Source organism: Macaca nemestrina, chromosome 12, assembly GCF_043159975.1.
Source record: "Macaca nemestrina isolate mMacNem1 chromosome 12, mMacNem.hap1, whole genome shotgun sequence".
In the NCBI taxonomy this organism is placed as follows: Eukaryota; Metazoa; Chordata; class Mammalia; order Primates; family Cercopithecidae; genus Macaca; species Macaca nemestrina.
Window position 1 is genome coordinate 31,866,806 of NC_092136.1, and position 26,665 is coordinate 31,893,470.

Genomic DNA, 26,665 nt, shown 5'->3' on the forward strand with positions numbered 1-26,665 from the left:
TTTTTGCTTTTAATAAGTACCTACTCAGGCCAGAAACTGCCCTATGGCTCCCAATCTGTGGACAATGTGTCTATCATGGCTCTGTGGCATGTCAGGGCGGTGGCATGCTCAAAGCCAGAGGGGAGTCACCAAGGAGACTATGTATTGGAAAGAGGCGGCCTCAAATTATGAAAGCGCTTCAGGTAGGTAGGAAAGGAAGAAAGGTGGACATGTTTGGGTTCACTAACCTCTGCCTCTGACCCAGCATGTGAAATCACTCTGCTTAGTCAGCAACAAACCTTGGAAGGCTGCAGCCATGGTCTGAATGTTTTTCCCCTCCAAACCTCATGTTGAAATGTGGTTCCTGCCATGGTGGTGTCAGGAGGTGGGACATTTGGGAGGTGACAGGGCCAGGAGGGCTCCTCCTCATGGGTGGAATTGGTACTGTTATAAAAGGATGAATTTGGCCTGCTCTTGCTCTTTCTTTGCCCTCTGCCTTCTGCCATGGGATGATGCAGCAAGGAGGCCCTTGCCAGATGCTGGCACCTTGATCTTGGACTTCCCAGCCTCTAGAACTGTGAGAAAATATGTTTCTGTTCATTATAAATTACCCAGTCTCAGGTATTCTGTTATAGCAGCACAGAAAGAACTAAGGCAGATGCTAATTTAAACCATCTGGCTTAGCCCTTCCTCGCTGGGACAGGACTCCCTTTTAGATCGTTACAGCACCTCACACTTCAAACACCCACCACACTTGTCATTAATAAACTTTTGGGGTGATTCTTTCTCTCCCATTAGACCCTAAGTTCCATAAGAGCAGCAATAGGACTGTCTTGTCCACAATTAAATGTTGAAGGAATTCAAACTGAATGAATGAATAAGCCCACATGAGCATGACAGCATTCAGCATCTTGAATGGTACCTAATACATATACGTTGAATAAATGAACAAGTCTGTGAATGAATGAGATAAACCAGCATGGAGCTCTGAGCACCTGTGCAGTAAGTACTTACTGAGGCTGAATGAAAAGGTAAGGCACGAAATTTGCTTTTCTTATGCAAGAGCCTCTAAAACAATTGAGCAATACAATGTCCCTTGATCTGGAAGTTGCACCATTAGGTAGGTGATAATTATAATCTTCATTCAGCTCTGAAAAAGCAACTGGTTTGAAAATATCACTAAGCTAAAGGACAATTATGGTTGTTTGCCCAAGTGTTTTTTTTTTTTTTTTAATGGCTTTAATGTTATTCTCCTTCAGACTCATTATAGAGCACCTGCTTGCACAGACCAGTGTGGTACAGATCAGTGGACTGCAAAGATCACAATCCTACAGTACCAGATAAGGGACCAGGATATACTGCCCAAGGCCTGCCCTTATCCCACCAATGATACAGCACCCTTTACAGAATCCCTTCGAGACTGCACCTGTTTTTAGATTCGGTGAATGGAGCACAGAGTTCTGAATCTGGATCCAAAACATGCTCCATTTCCTTTGGGGCTTTTTCATACATCTTTTTTCTTTCGGTCAGACCCTTGCTCGTCTCCACTGCAGGGAAGTCGTAATATCCCTTCCTCTTGGCTTTGAGGCGCAGCTTGTTCCGATAGTGCTCGATGTCTGACTTCTGCTTCAGGGCTTTGTTCACCTGGGGAGAGAGACAGTCTCAGGCCCACACCTGACCCAGTGAGGCCAGCAGGTGGGAGACTTTCACCAGGAGGTTATCACTTCTAGAAACCCATCACAGGCATCACCTCTGGGCCTCCGAGCTAGCCAGACCCACCTGCGTCCCATTCTGAGCAAGCCCACAACAGTAGACTACAGATAATGCGGAGCCTGGCACTCACCTGAATCACCTGAGACCTTCCTCCAAGGCTTTCTTCTCCCTGGTCTGTCCTGTCTCTGTTCAGGCCTAGGCCTGACTCCATGCTCTCAGCAATGTGGCTTGGCCTTAATTATGCCTACACCCTTTTGGTCCCTCTGTGTGGGTGCCTCTGCCAGTTCTCAGTGCCCTGAGTCTAGCTCCAGTCCTGGGGAACCCAGTGGCCTTTGCTGCCCTTCAGCTGGTGTCCAGGATAAGACGGCAAGTTCCTGAAGAGGCTGAGTTGGGACAGACAGGGTGGAAGGGGCCGCTCCCAACGCCTTTCCACACTGTCAACCTGCATCCGACAGCATGTTTTTTTAATCCATGCCTTTCTTGAGAGATAGGTAATTTTGAAGCCTTGTATGGCTACTAACACCAACCAGGTCCTACCCTATAGGGCAAAGGCAGTCTGGTCTTTCAGAAGGGAACGTGGCTAATGTACCTTGCAACCTGTTGGAGATATAAGCAAGTGACTGTGCTAAATAAATAACAAATGATGAGAATGTCACATCAACATTTCCAAACTTCCTGTTTTCTTAAAAATAATCTTTAAAAGAATGTCATGTAATTTACAAAAGAAAAATGTATGGTTTCTGGGTTGTGCTTTCCTCATTTAAACCAGCCACCCATAATAGAAGGAGGAAGAAAATTACAAGACAATCTGTGTCAGGCTCCACAAGGCAGCAAATTATAGAGAACAGTTCAGGGCTCTCTTCCAATCCAAATGCCAGCAAGGTCCATTCCTTTAACTACCAAAATACAGCATCAATTTCTGGACAAGGAAGATGCTGATTTGCTCTCCTTCTTTGACAAGGTGATGGGCTTGGGAGGAAAAGGGGGTGATAAGTTGAATCTATCCCAGATTTGGAATCTGTCTCTATGACATTCATATCATTAAGCTGGGATGAAAAGATCCAGGCCTGGTGGCCATCACATGTGTCCATAGCTGAGCAGAGGGTCCAAATCAACAGCAGTTATCAATGCATTAGTGTCAACCTCAGAGGCCTCTAATTATGGGGTTTGCATGTCTGGTGGCAGAATTGTGCCCAAGAGAAAATTCAGTGGCTGTGACTGGTTTTGAGAAGACATCCAGATTCTCAAATTGTAGAGCCGAGGGGCATAAAGTACATGATCTTTCTTCATTGGCTGTCTAATGGGTGGTGATAACAACAATAGTAACAATAATTATCATAAAAGTGCTTATTGTGTGCTAGGCACTACTCTAAGTACGTTACATATATTAAACAATTTGATCTTCACAGCAGCCCTATTTTATAAATGGAGATACTGAGGCACAGAGAAATGAACTAACGTGCTCAAGGACACACAGTAAGTAAAAGATCTGAGGTTTAAACCCCTGAGGCATGGCTTGAGAATCCATATTCTTTTAAGCACAATGCTATTATTCTCTGATAGCCTGTAGTAAGTCAAAGAGAGGAAAGGAGCACTGGACAGGAAGTCAGGGGACCTCCACCTCATGGCTGTCACCATAACCTGCCGTGTGACTTTGAGCAACCCACTTGACCCCTCAAGCTTCAGCTTCTTGGTCTAAAAAAATGAAGAGGTTGAAAAAGAAGTGCTCTGTATGTCCACAACCAGTTATTTTTTTTAAATCGATGAAGGTTTACCCATCACATCTTTAGGTCATCTGAGTCTTTCTGCCCAGAAAACAAGAGTTGCTTTCTGAGTCGGGTCTGTAAAATGCTTTTATAAGGGGCCCAGATGCTGCATATTTACAATACCTGGCTTTATAGGGCCATAACATGTTCCTTGATGTGTGGTGGGAAAAAGACTTTAAAACTTTGGAAATCTCCCACCTGTTTCAGGTAACAATAGCTGGGTATAAATAAATGAAATGAACAACCAACCTGACAGCTTAAGAACAGAGAAAAATTAAGAGCATGTGTGTGCACATGCTTGGGCACACATGTAATTTGAATGTTCACTTGTAGGGTCCAAACGCATCTTCTTAAAGTTCATAAACATTTTCAGTCCACTGGCCACTCTGCTGCCGAAGATGAAGGAAACGCAGATAATTTTTACCTAACTTCTGGCATCTATCTATCTATCTATCTATCTATCTATCTATCTATCTATCTAATTTTCTTTGATGAAATCATCACTCTACGGTGAATGTTACAATTTTTTTTTCAGACTCTTAGGAAAGCTGATTAGCATCATGATATCCATTGATAGCTTTCTGGAAGCAGCCAATGAGTTGTTTCAAGTTTGCTCAAAGGAATAAATGTCATTTCGAAGTCCATAGAGTGGCCCACATCCCTGTCCATATGACATTATCTTGCCTGGTTCCCTCTCAGTTCAAGCCCCTTCTATCCCCACTACAAGCAACATCCCACAATGGACAGTTTAGGAGTGTTACCAAGAAAGGCAAAAGGCTGTGTGTGTGAGGCGGTCGTGGAGTGGAACGCCTGATGCTTCTTTTCATAATCACGTTTTTTTTAAAAGTTCCCCTGGGATTTTAATGAACACAGGAAGTGCTCTGAAAACATCACCCAACAAACTCATTTTGGGTGACCTGTGTCCTGATTCATTCTGCAGAGGTCTGGTACATGCGGAGGTAAAGATGACCTATATGGCCCTAGGTGCAATCTGCACCCAGTATTCACAGGTGTTGTTCCTTCGTCCGAATTTCCCAAGTCTGAGCAGACCATCTCCTGCTCTGGGTCCCCAGGCACTCACCTCGCCGTTGAGGACTGCCGATGACTCCTGGCTCCTGTCCGAGGTGGGGGGCACCACGGGGAGGGCTGTGGGTTTTATGGCAATGAGCTGCACAGACCCAGAAGATGTGTCAAAGGGTTCAGCGGCCACCTTGCTGGAGTTGTCAAATAGAACTGCTCCCCCCTCTTCATCACTCGCCGGCACTGAAGCACAACATAAACACATCGATTTTCTGATGTAGGGGGCTGTGTGATCCCAGGAGAATTTATGTGAGACTCACAGCCGAAGGACATTACTTTACTCAAAACATCCTCAGAAATGACAGCATCTGCTTCTGTGCCAACAAGCGCTCGCTATTGCTAGCAGTTTTCCCTTAAATTTAAGATCTGTATGATTTATCCCTCCGTTGCCTTATCAATGGGTAGGAAAGAACTGTAGAGATTTGAATTTAAACAGTAAGGACCATTCTTTCAAAACTATGACATAACACAGTTGAAAAAAAATTAAAAAGTAACGTCTTTCTCTATGTTTCAGTTAGAAGTGAGAAAAGTGAGTTTGGCTAAACCTTGTAACTACCCTTTAAATTTGACAATCCTCAGACTAACAGCATTCAGTTCAGGTTCAGCCACCAATGCTACCAATCTTTACAAGATGTTAAAGTAACAAGTCTTCCTTGGTCAACAAGCCACAGTTATAGTGGCTGACACATTGTTTTTTTCCCCCCTTTTGAAGGTTGCTTCCCCAGTGATTTGGGTTTTGGTTTCTTCTATTTGTCTAAAATAAAAGAAAGCTATGAAAATTCCGCCAGAGAAACTAATTTAAAGCTACAGACAACTCCCCTAATTAAGTAGAAGCATTTCTACCTATGCTCTGTTAAATTAATCCTCCCTTCTGACAGATAATTCTGCTGCAATTGCTAAAAGACACCAGTCTGCCTTGAGCTTCCATAACTAAGCTGACGGAAGTTCCAGAGCTCCTGGTTTCTTGCTGATTTACTTGTTCTTAAAGCATATTCCCATTAAGTAACTATAAGAATGACAGCTTATTGAGCATGGCTAGGCAAGAGATACATTAAGCCTATTCAAGTGACTAAACCAGTATACAATTTAGGAGCAAAAGAGGTGTTACATAAAATATGAATGTAATAGCAGTGTATTCATCTTTCCTCCTGTCTGCTCAAGAGACTGGGATGTTATTTAAATTATTGAGAAACACATAGTTTGTATCATTCTGTCACTTATCATAATCACAGAAGATTTGTCAAATTAAGCCAAGTAAATTGTTATTTTTACAAAGTGGCTAAAACACTTCAGAGTGTAACAATGGGTTATAATTGGATTTTTTTTTTAAGTTCTGTGGGCTGATTTGCAAATAGCAGGCCACCAAGCAGCCAATGACAGAGGAAAATCTCTATTTGAATGTGTTACCAGATGCATCTATATTTTTAGAGTATAGTTTTGCTGGGCAGCTCTGGCCTGGCCACCATTATCTGCCACCTGGACACTTGCTATTACAAGCCATCTACGAGAGCCAGCCAATAAGGTGGCTCCTAAGAATTCTCACCTCCTGATATTCATACCCAGGATGAATAGGACTGACCTGTGTAACCAATAGGAAACTGCAGAAATGACAATGTGTAACTTCCAAGGCTTAGTCGTAAAAATCAATCAATCAATCAGTCAATCATGGCTTCCACCTTGCTCTCTCGGATCACTTACTCTAAAGAAAGCCAGCTGCCACATTCTGAGGACCCTGAAGCAGTCCTATGGAAAGGTCCATGCGGCAAGGATCTGAAGTCCCCTGTCAAGAGCCATGACTGACCATCCTGCAAGCCGCCATCTAGACTGTATTTTTTATTTTCATTTTTCTCTTTTTTAAACTTCAATAGCTTTTGTGGTACAAGTGATTTTTGGTTACAAAGATGAATTCTATAGTGGTAAATTCTGAGATTTTAGTGTACCCATCACCTAAGTAGTGTACACTGCACCCAATATGTAGTCTTTTATCCCTCACCCCCCTCTCACCCACTCCTCTGTCCCCAAAGTCCATTATATCACTCGCTGTGTCTTTGTGTCCTCATAGCTTAGCTCCCACTTATGAGTGAGAATATATAGTATTTGGTTTTCCATTCCTGAGTTACTTCACTTAGAATTACGGCCTCCAGCTCCATCCAAGTTGCAGAAAAAGACATTATTTCATTCCTTCTTATGGTTGAGTAGTGTATTCCATGAGTTATTTATACCACATTTTCTTTATCCACTCATTGGTCGATGGGCACTTGGTTGGTTCCCTATCTTTGTGATTGTGACTTGTGCTGCTATAAACTCGCATGTGCAAGTGTCTTTTTTCATATAATACTTCTTTTCATTTGGGTAGATACCCAGGAGTGGGATTGATTGCTGGATAAAATAGTAGATCTACTTTTAGTTCTTTAAGGAATCTCTGTACTGTTTTCCACAGGGGTTGTACTGATTTACATTCTCACCAGCAGTGTATAAGCCTCCCCTTTTCACCATGTCCATGCCCACATCTATTGGTTTTTGCCAGTTAAGACTTTAGATGACAGCTCAGGCCAACATCTTGACTATGACCTCATGAGACCCTGAGCCAGAATGACCCAATACTTTTTGCAAGCTGGCAAAGTGATGAAAATAGACATTTTTTTTTCCTCCACAATTCCACAGTTCCATTCAATGTTATTTTCTTCCTTCCTTCCTTTGGTTCATCTTCCAATGCAATAAAATACACTATTGATTTTATTGGTAAACTCTAACCTAGGATTATGATAAAATGGAACCCTCTGATAAAAAGAACAAGCGTAGGTTTTCATAAGGGTCTATCCTAAAATTCTGATGTCTGTTGAGTTTTACATGAGACAAGTTGGTTCTATTGTTTCTATTGGAAAATTTCAAACCTAAAACCTTACAGAATAGAAACCTACAGTGAAACAGAAGCAACCAGACCCCCAAATTCACTGGATTTACTTTAGGCAAAAATAAAATGCAACCAAGCAAGCACTCTAACCCTGGGAAGGATGGCTTTTTAATAGAGCAAACAAGCAAAAACCTCAACCTGGCATAGTAATTGCGTTTTATTCATGCACCCACCTGTTTTATTTCTGAGCCTTATATTTAAATAATCAAAGTGACCTAAATAGAATAAAGAGGCAGGCAGAGAGGGTAGACAAGCAGAAATGGAAATGGGCAAGGTCAGCAGGGACATCTAGAGCAGGCCAGAATCTCACCAGCTAAGTGGGGAGTGTTGGGGTCAGGAACCAGCCCCACTCTCTCATCTTCTATGCATTATTTGCAGGGAAGGGGAAAGACATCACTTTGCAAATGTGTATTCATAAAGAAAGCAGCCTTGTATGGCACAGTTTAAAGCAAGAAAAAGGGCATAGAACAATACACACATTGATTCCATTTAATAAAACAAAACAAAGCAATACAACAAAAAACAAAGATACATGTGTGTTGCCATATGCATAGTAAAAAGGTCAGAGAAAGACACACATTGAGTTATTTGGGGTCCTCTGAGGAGTGGGGTGGGTGGGTGGGGCATCTGGAGGAGTGAGTAGTCTGATTTGACCTTGTAAATTTCCAGGAAGTATATAAAGAAAGGAAGGAAGGAAAGGGCAGGAGGAGAGGGAGGAGGCGGAGCTGGGAGGGCAGGCAGCACCATCTTGGATAGGTAGCCATGGCCGTCACAATATTTAGTTAAAACAACCTTCCCCATATGGCTTCACTGTTCATTGTCTCTGCTGTCCCTTCACTCTCTCTACCCATCTCTCTTAGCACCTCATCCTAGGAAGAAAGAGAAGAAAGTTGCTGAATTCAAGCTCCCTTTCCAAGATCTAGAGCACCTCTGACTGCGTGCTCACTCGACAGAGCTGATGGCAGGATGTCTAGTGGTCCCAGGTGGGGCAGATATTTCAGGAAAATTCCACAGGTCACACCCCAATTCTGATGTAGAAAGCACAGCCTCTGTGTTACACGCATGCAGAATTCAGGGAAAGAAAAAATTTCAACAACCAAATAGGTATGACAGTTTAAACAAGTGCTTTATATAATAGCTGAAAATGGGAACAGGGAGCACATTTCCCCTACAGAATACAAATCCACTGTATCATTATTTCTTTTTTTTTTTTTTTTTTCCTCTGCTCTTACTTTTTCAGTTAGGGGAAAAAAAAAGAAATAAAAGTGACATTTGAAAACAAAAAAAATTCCAACACTAGCTTCAAGAGAGAGTCCCTGAACTACACAAATTCCTTTGAAAGGGAAGTGCAGATAAGCAGGGTGCCAGAGGGTTTAGCTTTTCACCTGGCATTTCTGTAAGGCTCCACCTACAACCCATTAAAATCCAAAAGGACTTTTCCCTGATCTGAAATCAGTAGTGCTGGGTACTTGAATTCTGGCCCCAGTAACCCAGTATCACACACAGAAGGGCCACATGGAGATGAGAGTCAGAACCAAGGTGGGAACAGGAGAGGGAGCCGCACAATGATGTTGACAGAGGCCATCTATGGACAATGCCACTCCACAGCTATGGTGCTCAGATGACTGATAAATAAACCCCAACGTCAATCCTTACAGGAAAGGAGAGATCTGTGTGAGAAACTAAGTAGTTTAGCTTCCCTGGAGAATTAAGACAGAAGTGTAAAGCTTTTTTTTTTTTCTTCTTTTTATGATGACAGATCTGTTTCTTTATTGCTTTGGGTTAGTTTTTTCCTGGGAGAAGTGGAGTTGCAATATCTGGACTCAGTGGCACAGAATGAACCCATGAAACTTATCAGGGGAGTCAGGGCAGGAAAATGAGAGGAATCTCCAAGACGAGCAATTATTTCAGAGATCTGCTGCCTTAGTGGACCTGATGCAAGAAATTGCATCAATTCACGTGATTAGAAATTGTAAATTTTTAAAGAGGATTTCTAACTAGAGAATTAGAAAAACCTCTAAGCAAACATCAATTCATTCTGTAAAAAGTTTTTCCTAAGGAACTGCACAATTTCACAAGAACAGGGGCAGAGGAAGTGAGACAGGATAATTCAGAGAAGGGGTAAGGTGAAAATCCAAGGGGTACATATAGACTCCTGGCCCTTGTGGGGCAGAATAGAAAGAACGACTGAGGGTCAGAGCCCAGTGGCTGTGTGAGTGTGCGCACACATGTGTATGCATGTGTGTGCAGGCACGCGTGGGAGTGGCTGGGGGTGGTTCTTGGCGGGAAGGCTTCTCACCATTTCTCTTCCTTGCCTCCTCCTTTGTCACTTTCTGCTGTGCCATTACATTCTGGGGTGAGCGTCTCCCTGAGCTGGGCTTTCCTGATTCGTTGCTGATGACAGAGCCATTCTCACTGGGCGACCTGCTGGAGGTAACCATAGCAACAGGGGAGACGGTAAGTTTCAACTAGAGCAGCCGCCTCTCAAGGTTATTTTATTTGCACAGTTTAATGTCTGTAGCCTTTCATTCCAGTTTAATGGACAAAGAAGAAACGATACAGAAAAAGAAAAAAACAAAACCACCCATACTACAGCGTGGGTTAAGAAGCTGGCTGCTCAGAAGTCCATTTTGCAGTGCTCAGCCTGTAGAGTTCAGTGAGCACTGCCCTGGGTGTCCATCTCTGTTTCATTAACCACCACCCCGCCGTGACCATGGGAATGGTGGCAAGGGTGGCATCCATGCAGCATGCCCTCTTTTTAATACCCAGCACTCTGGATAGTGTTGCAGAGGGTTTAAATTACATGGGCATTTCCAGGGACATGTATCACACATGGTTCTCTTTGGCTATTGTCTTTACTACATAGACTTTGACTACAAAACATTCCGTTTCCAATTTTCAGTTTTCAGGCTGCTCTTCTCATTCCAAGGAAAGGCATCAATAAGCAAATTTCCATAGCAAAAACTCAACTATGCCTTATTCTTTGCATAATACCCCATCACTAGGGGCTTCACTCTGTCAGTCTCTCTCTCACACACACACAAACATACTCTCTCTCTCTAACTGTGGCAACTACTACCCACTTACATTTTGATTTTGAGCTATTTGTTCATTCAGGAAATACGTTTCATTCATCCACTCTGTGCCAGACATACAGGTATGTGGAGACTCTAAGATAGCACCCCATGCCCTCCAACAGCTCCCCACCAGGGTCACCTACTGTGTACCAAGGATTTTGCTGAGAGCTTTTAAAACTGCTAATGGATCATTATGAGCCACTGATTTGGTGACTGCCACCCTTGTTTAGCAAGTGAGGAACATGAAGCTCATGGAAGTGAAGTGTGTTGTCCAGGACAGAGCTGAGAAGCGGCAAATCAGCCCTGGAAGCCAGGGCTCCCCCTCCTCCCACACCCCAGAACACCTTCCCTTTGCTCTCCCATACAATGACCCCAGATAAGGCAGCCCTTCACACAGGGCGAGCCACTCAGCCTTCTTTCCCTCCTCAGGGTGGGGACTCTCATCTTCTGGAACTCTGTGGGGGAATGGGATCCGGAGAGCCCCCACTGAGACTCACGCTGCCTCTGGCCTCAGACCATGCCAGCCCGTGGGTCTGGCTGAGCATAAAGACTGATCGTCTCCCCTCTGTGGGAGACAAGCGGGAGGCAGGTGTCTAGGGGCCTCTTGTTCTTCTATTGTCAATCGTCCAAATTTAGAAAATAAGGACACCTATCCCTGACAATGGAGAACTGTCTGGAATAAATGCACTTCATCAGTAGGCGAGCAGCTTCTCAACTGGAAGCTGTGTATCCTTCCGGATGCTCCTCTGCCTCCTCCTCCCTTCTCCCTCCTCCTCCCTTCTCCCCTCTGCCTCCCCTGGGAATTTCGAGTTCTCAGTCTGTACACTTTGGCACCCTAAAAGCCATGAACAATCAAAGTCGAGATATCTATGGGATAAGGCAGTATCTGCCAAGAGCATTCCGCGGCACACTAAAGCCAAGTGGGACATTCCTCGCCAAAGTTCCCTAAATGTAGGAAATGCTCACTATATTCCTTCTTTGGAGATTCCTAATGCACCTTAGCATATCAAAGACTGATCAGTTCTGTCACAGAGAGATTCATCTGGTTTCGTTTAACCCAACATTTCCAAATTTATTCGATCACAATCTTTCTCACCTAACCTTTTAACATCATATAAAATGAGTAATAAAAGAATGTAGTCTGTGAAAACAAGGATAGGTACTAACTTGTTGAGTATATGTTATTTACCCAACAGCTATTTGATTGCTGAGTGCTGGCTGTGCAAACACCCATACACAAAAGACACACACCCCTAGATTGTTTCTGGACTCTCCTGGTGAATGGCACGTACTCTCCCAACTGGCGGCATTAGGACAATTGGGACAAAAGGCTTTAATTTACATCCAGAAAAAAAAAAATAGGAAAGGGAAAGGCTTTTTATAACCTACTTCACATTCACAAAACACTGATTGATTGATTGATTTTTTTAGAGTCTTGATCTGTCACCCAGCCTGGGGTGCAGTGGTATAATCTCGGCTCACTGCAACCTCCGTCTCCCGAGTTTGAGCGATTCTCCTGCCTCAGCCATCAGAGTAGCTGGGATTACAAGTGCCCGCCGCCATGCCAGGCTATTTTTTTTTTTTGTATTTTTAGTAGAGCTGGGGTTTCAACATGTTACCCAGGCTGGTCTCAAACTCCTGACCCCAAGTGATGCATCTGCCTTGGCCTCCCAAAGTGCTGGGATTACAGGCATGAGCCACCGAGCCTGGCCTGAATGGTTTTTGTAGCATTTTCATACCCTTTCCCTCATTTGATCCTGAAACAATTTTCTGGCTGCTCCTCTCACTCCATGGAAAGGTGTTAATGAGCAAATTTCTGTAGCAAAACCCATCTCTGCTTTACTCTTTGCTTCTGTTTATAGACATGTTTACACAGAGTCATCAAGTCAAAACTTCTGTTCAAAAATAGAGATTTGTGCATGTGTGTTTGTGCATGCGTGTCTACTCACATGACAGTAACGAAAGTTTTTGAAAGCAAGAAAGTGTCACCTGCGAGGCTGCAGTTTGAGGCTACTGAACGCAACAGTACCCATTCTGAGGACATGGAGCCTGGAAGAACATTCTCGGGTTGAGGATGAATCAACTGCTGAACATGGCATGAATCATGGCCAATCACTACACTGAACTGCCCTTTGCAAACAGCTGTAAGTGGTTTATTCTCCATCCTGGCCCAACAATCTCAGTCATGCACCAATAAAATAGCCTCACCAAGACCCTACACTGGAGGAAAAGGACCCAGAACACCCATCTGGCTGTCTGGAAGTGACTGAACCCTCAGAGTCCAGTGCTAAAATAATTAATAAAAATTGAGGTATCTTAATAACCATCAAACCACCCGTTTCTCCTGGTTTTCACTTGGGAAACTTCTTGGATCATCTAACAGACCCATTCTGAGAGGGAAGGCTGTCTTTATCTAGCAGGAATGAGAAAAATGATGTGGAAAGATGGGGAAGCCAGAAACATAGGATTCATAATGGGTTTTCTCTTGAATTTGATGTTTTGAAAATCTTTCAAATGATCAGAGGCTCCCGTGGTCAGCTGGACTTCAACAGAGAGGAAGTTTCTCTTACAGCTTTGGCAATGATCTAACCAGCCCTTAGTAAAATTATATTTTTATGCTAAAATTATGAAAGTGGCTGGGCATGGTGGCTCATGCCTGTAATCCCAGCGCTTTGGGAGGTCAAGGTGGGTAGATCACTTGAGGTCAGGAGTTTGAGACCAGCCTGGCCAACATGGTGAAACTCCATCTCTACCAAAAAAATACAAAAATTAGCCAGGCATGGTGGCACACGCCTGTAATCCCAGCTACTCAGGAGGCTGAGGCAGTGGGGAATTGCTTGAACCCGGGAGGCGGGTAGATCACTTGAGGTCAGGAGTTTGAGACCAGCCTGGCCAACATGGTGAAACTCCATCTCTACCAAAAAAATACAAAAATTAGCCAGGCATGGTGGCACACGCCTGTAATCCCAGCTACTCAGGAGGCTGAGGCAGGGGAATTGCTTGAACCCGGGAGGCAGAGGTTGCAGTTAGCTAAGATCTGCCCACTGCACTCCAGCCTGGGCAACAGAATGAGCCCCTGTCTCGAAAAAGAAAAAATTACGAAGCAAATATAGAAATCCTTCAGGAATATACATATTATCTTCTTCATCTGTATTTGTTTCCTCAGTTAATATTTCTTATTAAAAATTTGGGGGTAATTGAATGTGATTAGCAAGAGTAGATTCCTGGCTAATCCAAGAAGTGCTTATTCTAAAAAAAAATTAAAGGAAACTTTACGCAATTTAAATTATTCAACTAGAATGGGTGAAAAATAATTTTTATTCTTCCTGAAAGTACTATGTTCACATCCTAATTTTAGTAACACTATTTATTTCTTTTCAGTGTCCTCTAAATAGGTGATAAATAAGTTATTAATAAGCCTTTGTTGTATTTGGCAAAGATCATGATGAGAATAATAGCTGTAGGTAATACTACTTGCAAGTCAATTCAGGTAAATCATCTATTGCCTCTCTGTACATTTCGGCTCTGCTCTGCTTATGCTCTCTCATGTTGGGTGCATGATTATAGTAATGGTCCTAACTTGTTCATACATCTCTGTCAATAAGCTTTGGGTACTCTTCTCTCATGCTGAGTCTGGACTCGACCATGAGACTTGCTTTATCCAACAGGACAGTAGCAACCATGACACAAGCAAAGATTTGAGAAATGCTTATGCTTTGGGTGTTTTGTTGTTGTTGTTTTTTGCTTTTTTTCCTTGCTGGCCTGCAACCACATTGTGAGAAAGCCAGGACTAGCCTGCTAGAGGATGAGAAACCACATGGACAAAGGCCCTTGCTACCTGGGGTATTCCTGGTAAGATCAGTATCAACAAGTCAGCCCAGCTGATCTGTCACCTGACTGGAGATGTATAAGCAGGTGCAGCTAAGGTCAGCCAAGCCTAGCTCAGACAAGAAGAACCATCCAGCTGAGCTCAGCCCAATGTGCTGACCCACCAAAATAATGAGCTAAAAAAATTGTTGTTTTAAGTTATTAAGCTTTGGAGTGGTTTGTTATGGAGCAATAGATAACTAATCCACATGCCCCAACATTCTTTCCTACACAAGCTGAAATTCAACCCTCTGTTCCTCTGTACCTCTTTCTGAGGTACCAAGGGTTCTTGGAAGAAAATACACAGTCTTCTTGCTTGATTCCAGTACAAAATGTGGGTAATTGATACAGATGATCCCTCCTTCCTTCTCAAATTACTTCCTTCTCTTGGCTTTTTGGATCTTACTCTCTTTGTTCTTCTGATTCTTCTCATGCCCTTCTTCCTGACACTATTCCTTTTTCTTTGTTGATTCTTCCTCATCTGCTGGACCTCTAATCATGACAATGTTCCAGGGTTCAGTTCCTGGATCTTTTCTTTTCTCTATCTGTACTCTCCTAGGTGATCCCTCCCAGTCTCACAGAGTAATTACACACTGACAACTCCTACATTTATATTTCTACCCTGGACCTCTCCTCTAAACTCCAGACTCAAGGTTAACTGAGTTCTCAACATCTCCACTCATATATCTAATGAGCATCTCAAATGTAACATGTCCACACTCAAACTCTTGACCATCCCCTACAAACTATTTCTCCTCCAGTATCCGCCAGCACAATATATGGCAAATTTACCTCTCTCCACTTCTGTCACTCCACAAGAATCTATCAGCAAATCTTTTCAGCTCTTCCTTCAAAATATCTCTAAACTACAACCACCTCTCACACCTTCCGATGACACCATTGTCTCTTACCTAGGTCATGGTGGTAGCCTTGTAAAGGGTCTCCCTGAGTCTACTCTGCATCCCTACAATCTGTTTGCCACACAGTAGCCAAACTGAGCCTGTTGTATTTATTTTAATTTTATTTTATTTTGAGACAAGGCCTTGCTCTGTCATCCAGGCTGGAGTGCAATGGCACAATCACAGCTCCCTGCAGCCTTGAATTCCTGCACTCAAGCCATCCTCTCACCTCAGCCTCCCCAGCAGCTGGAACTACAGGTATACACCACTGCACCTGGCTAATATTTTTTATATAATTTTATTTTGTAGAGATGAGGTCTTGCTTGGTTGCCCAGGTTGGTCTCAAACTCCTGGCTTCAAGTGATCCTCCTGCCTTGGCCTCTCAAAGTGCTGGGATTACAGGTGTGAGCCATGTACCCAGCCCAAAGTGAGCCTTTAAAACTGCAAGTCACATCATGTCACTGCTTTTCTCAAAACTCCCCAATGACATCTGATCTTTATTCACAATAAAATCCCAAGTCTTGACTTTGGTCTGTAAAGCCTGACATAATCAACCTCCAGCAACTTGCCGGCCTCATCTGCCACCACTTCCTCCCTAGTTCATGCCAGCCCCCTTGATCCCGCTTTTCCTTAAGCATGTCAAGATGTTCCCTCCTCTGGGCGATGCACATACTGTTTCATCTGCTTGGTACATTCCTCCTGCAGATAACCTTGTGGTTTATACCTCATTTCAATCAGGTCTTTCTCAAATGTCACTTTATCAAAGAAGTCTTCCTTAGTTTCCTAGCTAAAATAGCACTATGTCTCCTTCTCCATTTCTCTATCCCTTAACTATGCTTTAGTTTTCTTCTTTGTACTCATCACCACCTGATCCAGAAATAGATAGATTTTACCTGTTTCTCTATTTGTTTATTATCTATCTCTCCTCACCAGATTGTAAGCTGCCCAAGAACAGTAACTTTGTCTTGTTCACAGCAATATCCCCAGTGCCTGATAAACAGCAAATGATCAATACACATGTTAGGTAAAGGGAGGGGACAAAGGAAGGAGACATGGATGATGTAGCTTTTTCAGTCTCTACCGTGGTCTCAGGCAACAAGGAAGAAGGGAGTTGGCAATGCATGTCGGTTTAGCCAGCCAACAGGGCCTGCCATAGGGTTCATTATCTCTATAAGGCTATCCTTACAGTGAGTCTCTTGGCTTCTAAACTAACCTCTCCCATCCCTCATCCACATTGCCATCAAAGTATCCTTCTAACATATAGGTTAACATTGCTGTCTTCTGAAAGACCTTTCAGTGGCTCCCCATTGCCTAGATAATAAAGGTCAAATGCCTTAGCCAGGCAGTCAAGACTTTCCAAAATTTTAATCTATCTTCTGGTTTCATTCTTCATTACACCCAGCCACTATGAACTCTAAACTCTGGGGACACTCACCGTTTAGAGGACATACATGTGCCTCTTCTCTCCTCACTCTTTTTAGACTAGATGCCCTTATATCTTCCCAACTATTCAGATCCCACTCACTTTTCAAGGCTCAGCTAAAGGATAACCTTCTCCACGAGGTTTTCCCTGTTCAGAATTAAGTTCTTCCTCCTGTCTTTGCTACAGCCCTGCAGTCTCCAGTACAGGCACCGAACCTCATGCTCAGTATTCCAGTTATTTATCTCTCTGCCTCCTCCATCATGAGACTCCTGGGGTCACAAATCAATCTTACACATTTTTGTAGTCCTAAAGGGATGTCTGTCAAAGTGCTCTGCTTTATAATATAAACTAAATATATGGTTTTGGCTGAAATCAGAAACCCCTATTGAGAAACTGCCAGATAAAATACAGCTATACTGAATCAAAGGCACTGCTCTTAATATAAGTTTAAAATGTAAGTGTGACATCAGTGCTAAATTTGCTATAGTAAATATAAGAACTAAATCTCTGATGTTGTGGTTATCAGCGACATAAAACCTTACAAAGGGTGGCCCAGGCTAAGCAGGTATTGTGATTCTCATCATCTCCTTTAGTATCTTTTCAAATATTCAAAATCAGCATGAAGGGGAATTTTTAAAGAGAACCGTGCAATTAACTTTAGGGCATCAGCTTTTCTCATCATCAATTATTTCTCTTGCTGACACAGAGAGGCAGAAGGCAGCCCCATGCCTACCTCTTCCTGGTTTCAGTGGATTTGGCAGTCTTGATGGTGCTTCCATCCTGAGCGACGTCTCTTTCCTGAGGAGCATCTCTAATGGGCAGTGGGAGGACCACCGTCTCCTGAGTCACAGGGATGACCTCCTCATCTGCCCCTTGCTGGCCCAGGTGTTGCTTGGCATAATCAAAGCCTTGCACAGGCTGCAAAGAGGAAACAGATTTGCAGTCATATTTCTAGTGAAGTGTGACTCTAACCATGGATTTAAGAGATGACAGGCAGCAAAGTACAATGATGGGACCAAACTTAGCTTTCTAATTAATAAACAAGAGTTAACTCAAATCCCCATCATTATTTCCATGTCTGCAAAATCAGAATCCATGTTAATTCCATCCAGCTACAGAATCTCTACAGATAAGACTTGCTCAGAAAAACGAAGACTGTAAACAACATGTAAACAGGTGTTTAAGAACAAACCTCTTTCAAAGATTTTAGACCATGAATTTTAAGCCAATGGATGCTGCAAATGAGAAACAACTCAATTAATACATTAAATCTGTCCTGTGGATCACCTTCTGCCTAGAAATATTTGGTTACCCCTTCACTCCATTCTTGCATAGCTTTATGTATAATAGCACATGTGTGACTTTGCCAAGTCACTTGAACTCTGAATCTCAATTTTTTCATCTGAAAAATGAAGATAATCCTATCTGCTTTACCTCTACCACCCTTGAGTATTAAAGCGGACCACAGATCTGAACAGAGGGAAGTGTGCTATCGCATGCGAAGCCATACGATCATTAATAATGTATAGAGTCACTCTTTAATCCAGACTTCTCCCTTAAGTAGGCTGGCTCTCCTATAATTCATTCCCGGGAAACTGGCAAGGTTTTATTGCACAGTGTCTGAAATCCCAAGTGCAAAAGGCAGCTCTGAACAAAATCCAACAGACATCTAGTAGTGTGGTAATAAAAACCAAGAGGCATATTTAAACAATTCCTGAAAGTGCCTCTATTCCGCTTTATACCCCAAAGCAGTACAATACCGATTTCAGGCAGGACAGTGTGGGGGGTAAAAGTGGCAGTTTCAAAAGCAGATTGCCTGGGTTCAAATCCTGACTCCGCTATTCATTAGCTGAGTGACCTTGGGTAAGTTACTGAAACTCTCTGCACATCAGTTTCTTGATCAAGCTTAAAAGATGGCCATTGTTATTACATTAATTGGAGATAATAGTATAAACAGGATAAAATTTACACATTTGTGAGAGCAAAATGTAACCACTCTTAAGGGAATGCTATAAGGATTAAATAAGAAATTCAAGTTCAGCACTTAGATAAGTGCCTAGCCAATAGTAAGTGCTCAATGAATATTAGTTGTTACTTTTGCTTTCCTGATAAATCATAGTCCAGGTGAAACGGACAGCAGTGAGTTTTTTCAAGAAAATTTGCAGATGAAATTCAACCTCTGTCATTTAGAGTATATCAGAACTTGATATGATCAGCAGCCCCTCCTTTAGCAGCTAATTTAGCTAAGAAATACAACAGGAAGGTTCCAGCGGATTTCACAATCCAGTCTATAACTGTGGCCTAACCTGTCAAATCTCACCACTGTGTCTCAGAACAGGATGGAGTTTTATTGCTACCTCCAACAAGGCTTTTTTATTTGAGGCTGCCTATAGCTTTGCCATGGACAGTTCCCCGAGTTCCCTGAGAAACTCACTCTGGGAAGTGCGATCACCCCCTTCTCTTCTCTGAGACGTACACTCTGACCTATGTGGTGATCAGTGACATTCTGAGGCCAGGACCTGGGACTGCGTTTCTGAAACAGCGTTTGCTGAGGGAAGGCAGTCTCTGTTCTTTTCGCTTTCTGAACCTGGCCTACAAGAAACAGAAGAGAGCCTTCAGATGACTTGGTAATGTCCCTCAAATACTGAATTGCCTGCTCCTTCCACAACCAATTGGTCACCAATTAGATTCAATGTCTGAAATGTTTCTGGAAGCTGACTTTTACTCCCCAGGTCCACTGTTTCCCTATCTCCTGCCTCAGTCTTATTGCTTCCAATTTAGCTCGTTTCCAGGCCTACCCCTGATAAGCTTCCAAAATTATCTCCCTTAAAACACATATGGTTGCATCACTCCCTCATTTAAAATATGAAGGGCCTTGAATGTCTCCCCAAATGCTTTGGTGAGGCATTCAAAGCCCTTCACATGGCAGCTGAACTTGCCTGCCCAGTCTCATGTCCTGTTGGCCCCTTTTGTACCACACCCTCATGCCCCCATTATCCTATTCAGTTTTGTTCCAACGACAGGGACTGTCCTTGGTGCTGAACATACAAAGTTAAATAAACTGGTTCCTCACCCTCAAGGGGCTCAGTTTCAGCCTCATTTGATGTTAATGGCACAGTACTAAACACAGTACATAACTTATGTCATTGCATCTTCACTCTATTTCAAGAAGGTAGGTATTATCATGAGTTCCCAGTTCACAGATGAAGCAACTGAGGTTTAGAGAGGTTAAGCAACTTACCTAGGCTCACAGAGCTGGGTAAGTTATCCTATAGATACCCTATAGATAGCATCCTACAGATAGTAGTGGGAAAGAAGAAGCCGCTGGCTGTTCTTAGGGGGTGACTGGCCTGTCCAAAGCAGATGTTCATGCAAAAGATTACAGACCCTTCAAGCTCCATCCTGCATCTGAACATGGTCCTATATACCCTCTCCTAAGGTGGCCTCTTCCAGGGAAACATGATCTCTTCAATTCTATGAAGGGAAAAACTAGAAAAACAGCTTTACATCCAATGCCAGAGTGAAGAGTTGTGAACTAGGAAGAAAGGAGGTGACAAAAGTCATGATGCTGGCCCTCTTGCATGTATCATTTTTCACCATTCTACCTGCAGAAGCCCACCTGACAACAATGGGAATGGGGTAGTCCGTGGTACCTTGCCTCTGAAGAAGGGTGAGGGTATCCATACCCTGACCTCAGCTCCCAGGAAAGCCACACTCACCTCCTCTGTTTAGCATGTTAAGTTTATTACTGAGTCTCGGGAAGGATCCCTGGGACTGCCCTCTGGCACTGTAACCTGAATTCTAAAGATGCAGCGATGTCCCCAGGACCATCCTCCTAGTCTATGGATTGGTGGTGAAGACTAACATTTTTGTTCTGCCTTGTCCCTTGACATTAATTGAATTCTGTTCACACACACAAGGTGGTGAGAAGCGATGCAGGAAGCTCTCTCCTCTCTCCAACACTGCAGTGTCCCTGGGTTGTAATGGCAGAAGAACCGCAGTAAGCAGGAGGCAGTTCCACCCTGCTGGTTTCCCATGATAAAAGGGCTTTGGGAGTCAAAGTATGTAGCCCAGCCTCATGGAGGGGGAAACCAACCAGCTCCACCACACACAAGTGAATTCAATCATCTCATGGAACATAAATTTGCTTGACGTTCAATGTCAGCCAGGTATCTCACAAAGCCCTACGTACAGAGTAGGACACAGAAGGAGCTACGGAAAACCACAAATGCTAATTTGTCCTAGCTTCAGACAGCCTTCAAGCCAGAAGCTATGCGGAAATCACGTGTTGTCCAACTCATTTTGGCAGATTAGTATAATTTTGGTCTAATCTATAACATAAATGTGCCTCTTACAATCTCAGTATGGCATGTTTTATATTCCTGGATGCGGGTACAGTTAGATTCAGGTTATTACCATTATGTGTAAAAGGCTCATGTTGTAACTAACCTGAGATGGAGATGAAATACACACTCTTTTTTTTTTTTTGAGATGGAGTTTTGCTCTTGTTGCCCAAGCTAGAGTGCAATGGCGTGATCTTAGCTCACCACAACCTCTGCCTCCCAGGTTCCAGCAATTCTCCTGCCTCAGCCTCCCAAGTAGGCGTGTGCCACCACACCCGGCTAATTTTGTATTTTTAGTAGAGACGGGGTTTCTCCATGTTAGTCAGGCTGGTCTCGAACTCCCGACCTCAGGTGATCTGCCCTCGGCCTCCCAAAGTGCTGGGATTACAGGCGTGAGCCACAGTGCCCAACCAAAATACATACTCTTGGAAGAGTTTCATCTTTCACTGCTTGGGCAATTCCCAATGTACACTTCTTACCGACATCCTGCTGTGTCTGGGAAGCAGGTGCCTTTGTGTCAACTGAAACAGAACAACATGCTTTGGGGTTTAGCTCTTCAACAGACAGAGTATCTAATCAAGCTGCAGCATCAAAACAGTTGTATTGGTTTAACAAACAATAAAATCCTTCGATTTCTTTTGCTGAAGCGAGGTGTGATCATCAAGAAAGAACTAAGGCATGCGTCACCCCTGCAAGGACAATCTCCATGGCTGACACGCATTCCAATGGCTCTGGAATATGAGGGGTAGTTTGCTGTTTCATTCCTACACAGGTGGACAAAGCTCAGGTCTTCAGAGCTGGAAAAGGATTCTAAATGCCAAATCTCAGGGTTCAGGTAGGTGTATAATGGAGAAAATGCTCCAAGACTCGGATGTGAGCCTCAGTCACCCCTCTGCTGCTAGCATGACTTTGGACAAATCCCGAAGTCTCTCTTTCCCTTGGGTGTTTTGGCAGTAAAATGAAGATAATAAAACCTTCCCTGACTACGAGCTCCCTCATAAGGCTGCTGTGATGAACAAACGAGGTGACAGACCTCGAGGAGCCCAGCAAATTGTAAGGCATTATTTAAGCATCAGGTATGACAGTTAGTTATTTCCCTCATGGAATATCATGAAGGGAGCAACGTGACCTGCAGCATGTCCTAGTCCATTTCTCTCCCAGTCACTGCAGGTGGGTGGTGCAGAGACGTGGAGGCCACAGTGGGTGGGTGGGGCTCCAGGACAGGCTTCAGTGGAGCCACTGAACGGGGGTTTGCTGGCTGCCCATCCAAAGTCCTGCAGCTTCTCCATCATGGTGGCCTCTGAAGATGTCACTCCAACCAAGCATGTGCTCCAGAGAGCCTTGCATTAGGAGCCAAGAGACTTTGTCTAAGTCAGTTCGGGCTGTTGTAACAAAACACCACAGACTGGGTGGCCTATAAATGACAGAAGTTTATTTCTCACAATTCTGGAGGCTGGGAAGTCTAAGATCAAGGTGCCAGGATGGTCAGAGGTGAGGGACCTCTTCTGGGCTGCAGGCTGCCAACGTCTTGTGTCTTCACGTGGTTAAAGAGGCAAGGAAGCTCTCTAGTGCTTCTTTTTTAAGGGCATTAATCTCATTCCTGGGGGTTTCACCCTCATGACCTAATCACCTCCCAAAGGCCCTATCTCCTAATACCATCACATTGGGGGTCAGAATTTCAGCATATAAATCTGTGGACCACAACGTTCAGAACATAGCAGACCTGATTCTACCAGCAGTTCTGCCACTTACTAACCATATGACCTTGAAAGAGTTACTTTTCAAGGGTGCAAGGAGGGAGTCTGATTACATTATCTCTAAAATCTCTTTCAGGTCTCTTTAGCTTGTAGTTTTCTATGCCTTGGTTTCCTCATCTGTAAAATAATAGTCCTTCCTCCAAGGGCAGCTGGGAGAATTACAGAGCTGCTATATATAAAGCACTTGGAAGCACTGATGGCAGAATGGGCATCAGATAACCACGAGCCATCAGGTCCTGAGGCTAAAAGGAAGGGTCTCCTTCAAAATGAGGACCTGCCCTGATGTTTCTGCAGGCTCTTGCAATGGCCTCAAAAGGCAAGAGGGAACGGCAGGCCAAGCTCCCGCAGGCCTGTGCTCCTGCCCCTCTCCCCACCACTTCCATATACCTTTGCTCTCTGCGGCAGGTTTATCATGGTGTCGGGCTTGAAGTCGTTCTTGTTCTTCCTGCAGAGCACGGCAGTGATGATGATGATGATGACGGTGACCACGGCAATGGGCGCCAGCACTGCCGCGATGATCCACAGGTTATTGGGAGGGTTCTTCACCACGGCTGTGGGAAAGAGCCAGTAGGAGGGACATGACAAGCAGCACTGGGAAGAGGAAAGCAACCCAGACATAACCCCCCACCCCAGTCCCAAGTCATGGACAGAAGGATGTGGGGGGTTAAAAGGGTTTGGGGTTAGAAAGCCTCCACCTCCGCAGCCGTGTGACCTTGGGCAAGTGACTTAAGCTCCCTGAGTCTCAGTTTCCTCATCTGTAAAATGGGCTGTCACTTTGTAGTGTTTTTGGTGTGATCTCTAGTAGCTGCTCAGTAAATGATAGGGTTCACTACTACTGAGAGGAAGAGGAGAAAGAGATGGATCAGTAACAATTTTCCCCACAGGTGATGTCCACAAGTCAAAAGAAAAGTGAAGAGGAGAAATGTGCAGATTAGAAATGTGTGCTGGAATCAGGAGGCAAAAGCCACAGAGAAATGACTCTCAATATTGTAGTGTAGTCACCCTGAGAGTGAGCAACGAGTAAAATGTAACATGAGCAGATGGATCTCCCCCAGAATAGCTGGCTGGGAGCTTGGAAATGCCTCGGTCTAGTCAAAAGCCTCAGGCTGTTCTCAGAACCAGAGTAAAGAAGAGCAACCAAAGTGATTGGCAGCAGGAAGGCTATGCTATTAAAACAGTAGGTGCCTCGGGGTGAGGGGGGCTGGGATGAATTAACTGGAAAGGGCAACAGGGTGATGGTTATGCTCTATATCATGATAGAGACTTGGGTTACATGGGTGTTTACATTTGCCAAAGCTCATCATATGATTTACTTGAGACAGAAAAAGTGTTGACAAGTTAAAAGGAGAAGTCTCTTCTCTGTGGTAGGTTTGGCCCGTAGTTTAAATTAATATATTGGCAATCTTGTTTATACATCAAACTCTTGTAAGCCTGGTTAGCATGAGTTGGTCCTCCTGATCCTGCTGAACCTGGGGGCCACTAGGCAAAACTGAGGCCCAGACCCTGGAATATGAACACCCCACCAGTAAGTGTCACATGGTGAGACCTGCCTGTGGAGCCAGCCAGGCTTCCTCTCTGATTTCAGCCAAGCCCTGACATCAAGTGGTTCCTCATTAGCCAAGATCTACCTCTCATCTGGCTGCCCTTAGGCTCAGAATACTATTAGTACAGAAGAGCTTTTTCTCCACAGTTTTTATCAATCGGTGATTAATCACATTATTAACTTCTGAAAACAGCTCATTAGATAACATGTTTCTGTTGACATTAAACACTTAATTGCTCCTGCTTTTAGCAATTCAGTATTTACACGTGAGTATTCTGTCATTAACATTTTTTAAAGCTTATAGCTTCTGTGAAAAATATCAGTATGCCTCTTTTTAGTTAGGTTATTCTATCCTGATGGAGAAAAATGTACAGTGCATCAGTGTATACCCGAAATAAATACATACTATTTTTTTTTTATTAGCAAGACTGTTCAGTTTTTACCCAGTTTTATTGTTTTAGTGGAGGTGCTTCTTCTTGGTGCAGTATGTAAAATCCCCTCACCTTCATTTACATAAACTGAACAGATTTTATCTTAGATGCATCAGTAAATTAATTTAACGGTCAAAACAAGAGTAAAGTTAGGTCAACTGAAGTCATCCAAACTCAATGTCGTGTTCATTGGCATAATTACCTAAAAGTACAAAGTCACGTCTAAAGGTGAAAAGGAATGAATGGTTATTTAAATTATTTAAATTGCAAGAATTTCAGTACAAGACTGATAGGAAAACCCATTTCCTGAGTGCCTACTGTGTGTTAGGCGCTGTGATAGGTCCTTTGCCTGCGTGCTTTTCTTATCCCCAATATGCTGATGAGGAAACTGAGACCTGGAGAGGTCAGAGGTTTCTATGAAAAGTCACTTCTCTGAAATAAACAGTTAAAGTCGGTTCCGAGTTAACACACGTGAATAAAAGTGCGTGCTTATGTGCATGTGTACACACACGTACACGTGTGTACACACACATACACGTGTGTACACACACATACACGTACACACATAATTTGTCAGAAGGAATGAAGTCAAAGAGTCCAAATAATCTAACACAAAATAAATTATTCTCATGTACAGCAAATGTTGAAAGGAGAAGGAATCCATTCAAAAGTGTTTCCAGTTTGTTTTTGTGGCCATCACCTATGCCTCAAATATTAGAGCTCATAACTGGGGTGACTGGATGCAGGAGAGAGTCCTCCCGGGGCCCAGAGGCTGGCTAGTGCTCAGTCCACATCGTTCTCCCACCAAACCCTCCCGTGGCTTCTCTTCCCACTGGGGGCCCAGCCCATAAGGCCCTAGTGACCATGGCCACTCTTCTGTGCCTCTGACCTCACGGCTACGACTCTGCTCCCTCAATGACCTCGGTGCTGGGTGTCAGACTGTCTTCTCTCTGCCTGGAACCTGGCCCCCAGATAACCTCAGGGACCCTTGCCTCCCTCCCTTTCTTCAGGTGGTCACTCAGGGCTTACTTCCTCACTGATTCTCTTCTTGACCCCCCAACAATTTAAAATTGCAACCACTATCTTATCAACATGTCCTAGCCCTTCCCTGCCCAACTTTTCTCCACAGCACTAATCAGCACCGAACATGTTAATTATTTATTTAGTTTCCTTGATCTGCCCACCCTAGAGCATAAGCTCCACGAGGGCAGGGTTTTTGTCCACTTCATTCACTGCTGTATCTCCAGTGCCCAGCACATAATAGGTGCTCAATAAATATCTGTTAAAGAAGTGAATAAGCCTGAGTCCTCTTCACCAGAGGGTCAGTCTATTTCTTTAAGTGGCTTTTTTTTTCTTTTTCTTTTTCTTTTTTTTTTTTTGAGACAGAATCTCACTCTGTCCCCCCCAGGTTGGAGTAATGGCACGATCTCAGCTCACTGCAACCTCCACTTCCCAGGTTCAAGCCATTCTTGTGCCTCAGCCTCCCAAGTAGCTGGGATTACAGGCACCCACCACAAGGTTCAGCTGTTTTTTTTATTTTTAGTAGAGACGGGGTTTCTCCATGTTATCCAGGCTGGTCTCAAACTCCTGACCTCAGGTGATCCACCCACCTCAGCCTCCCAAAGAGATGGGATTATAGGTGTGAGCCACCGCGCCCAGCCAAGTGGCATTTTTTGAGATAAATGTCTGGTGGCCATGTAAAGCAAACCACTTCCCGCTCTGGTATGCTTCTCCTTGGGGCGAATTTTCCCTATTCCGTCAGCTGGATAACAACTCTGAAGAGCCTCTCACTCCAGACCCTGCAAATGGACCAGATGCAAACCTCCAGCTGCTTCCATGAAGTCAAACGCTGCCTCGTCACCCAGAGGTGATG

The 26,665-nt window shown here is 43.8% G+C and overlaps 1 protein-coding gene across 5 annotated transcripts in view; it reads right to left on the reverse strand.

Annotated features, from left to right (window-relative positions):
• The window catches only part of LOC105471528 (KIAA1549 like), a 288,631-nt gene that overhangs the window by 55,968 nt on the left and 205,998 nt on the right, over positions 1-26,665 (reverse strand). For 4 of the 5 annotated variants that reach the window (XM_011724030.2, XM_071074893.1, XM_071074894.1 and 1 more), the window contains 5 exons: positions 23,206-23,369; positions 17,452-17,636; positions 9,752-9,879; positions 4,540-4,721; positions 1,406-1,623 (listed from right to left, as the gene is read on the reverse strand). In XM_011724030.2, the coding sequence (XP_011722332.2) occupies positions 1,406-1,623; positions 4,540-4,721; positions 9,752-9,879; positions 17,452-17,636; positions 23,206-23,369 (877 nt within the window). The remainder of the gene's footprint in view (positions 1-1,405; positions 1,624-4,539; positions 4,722-9,751; positions 9,880-17,451; positions 17,637-23,205; positions 23,370-26,665) is intronic. The other variant, XM_011724029.2, reaches the window with a different exon arrangement.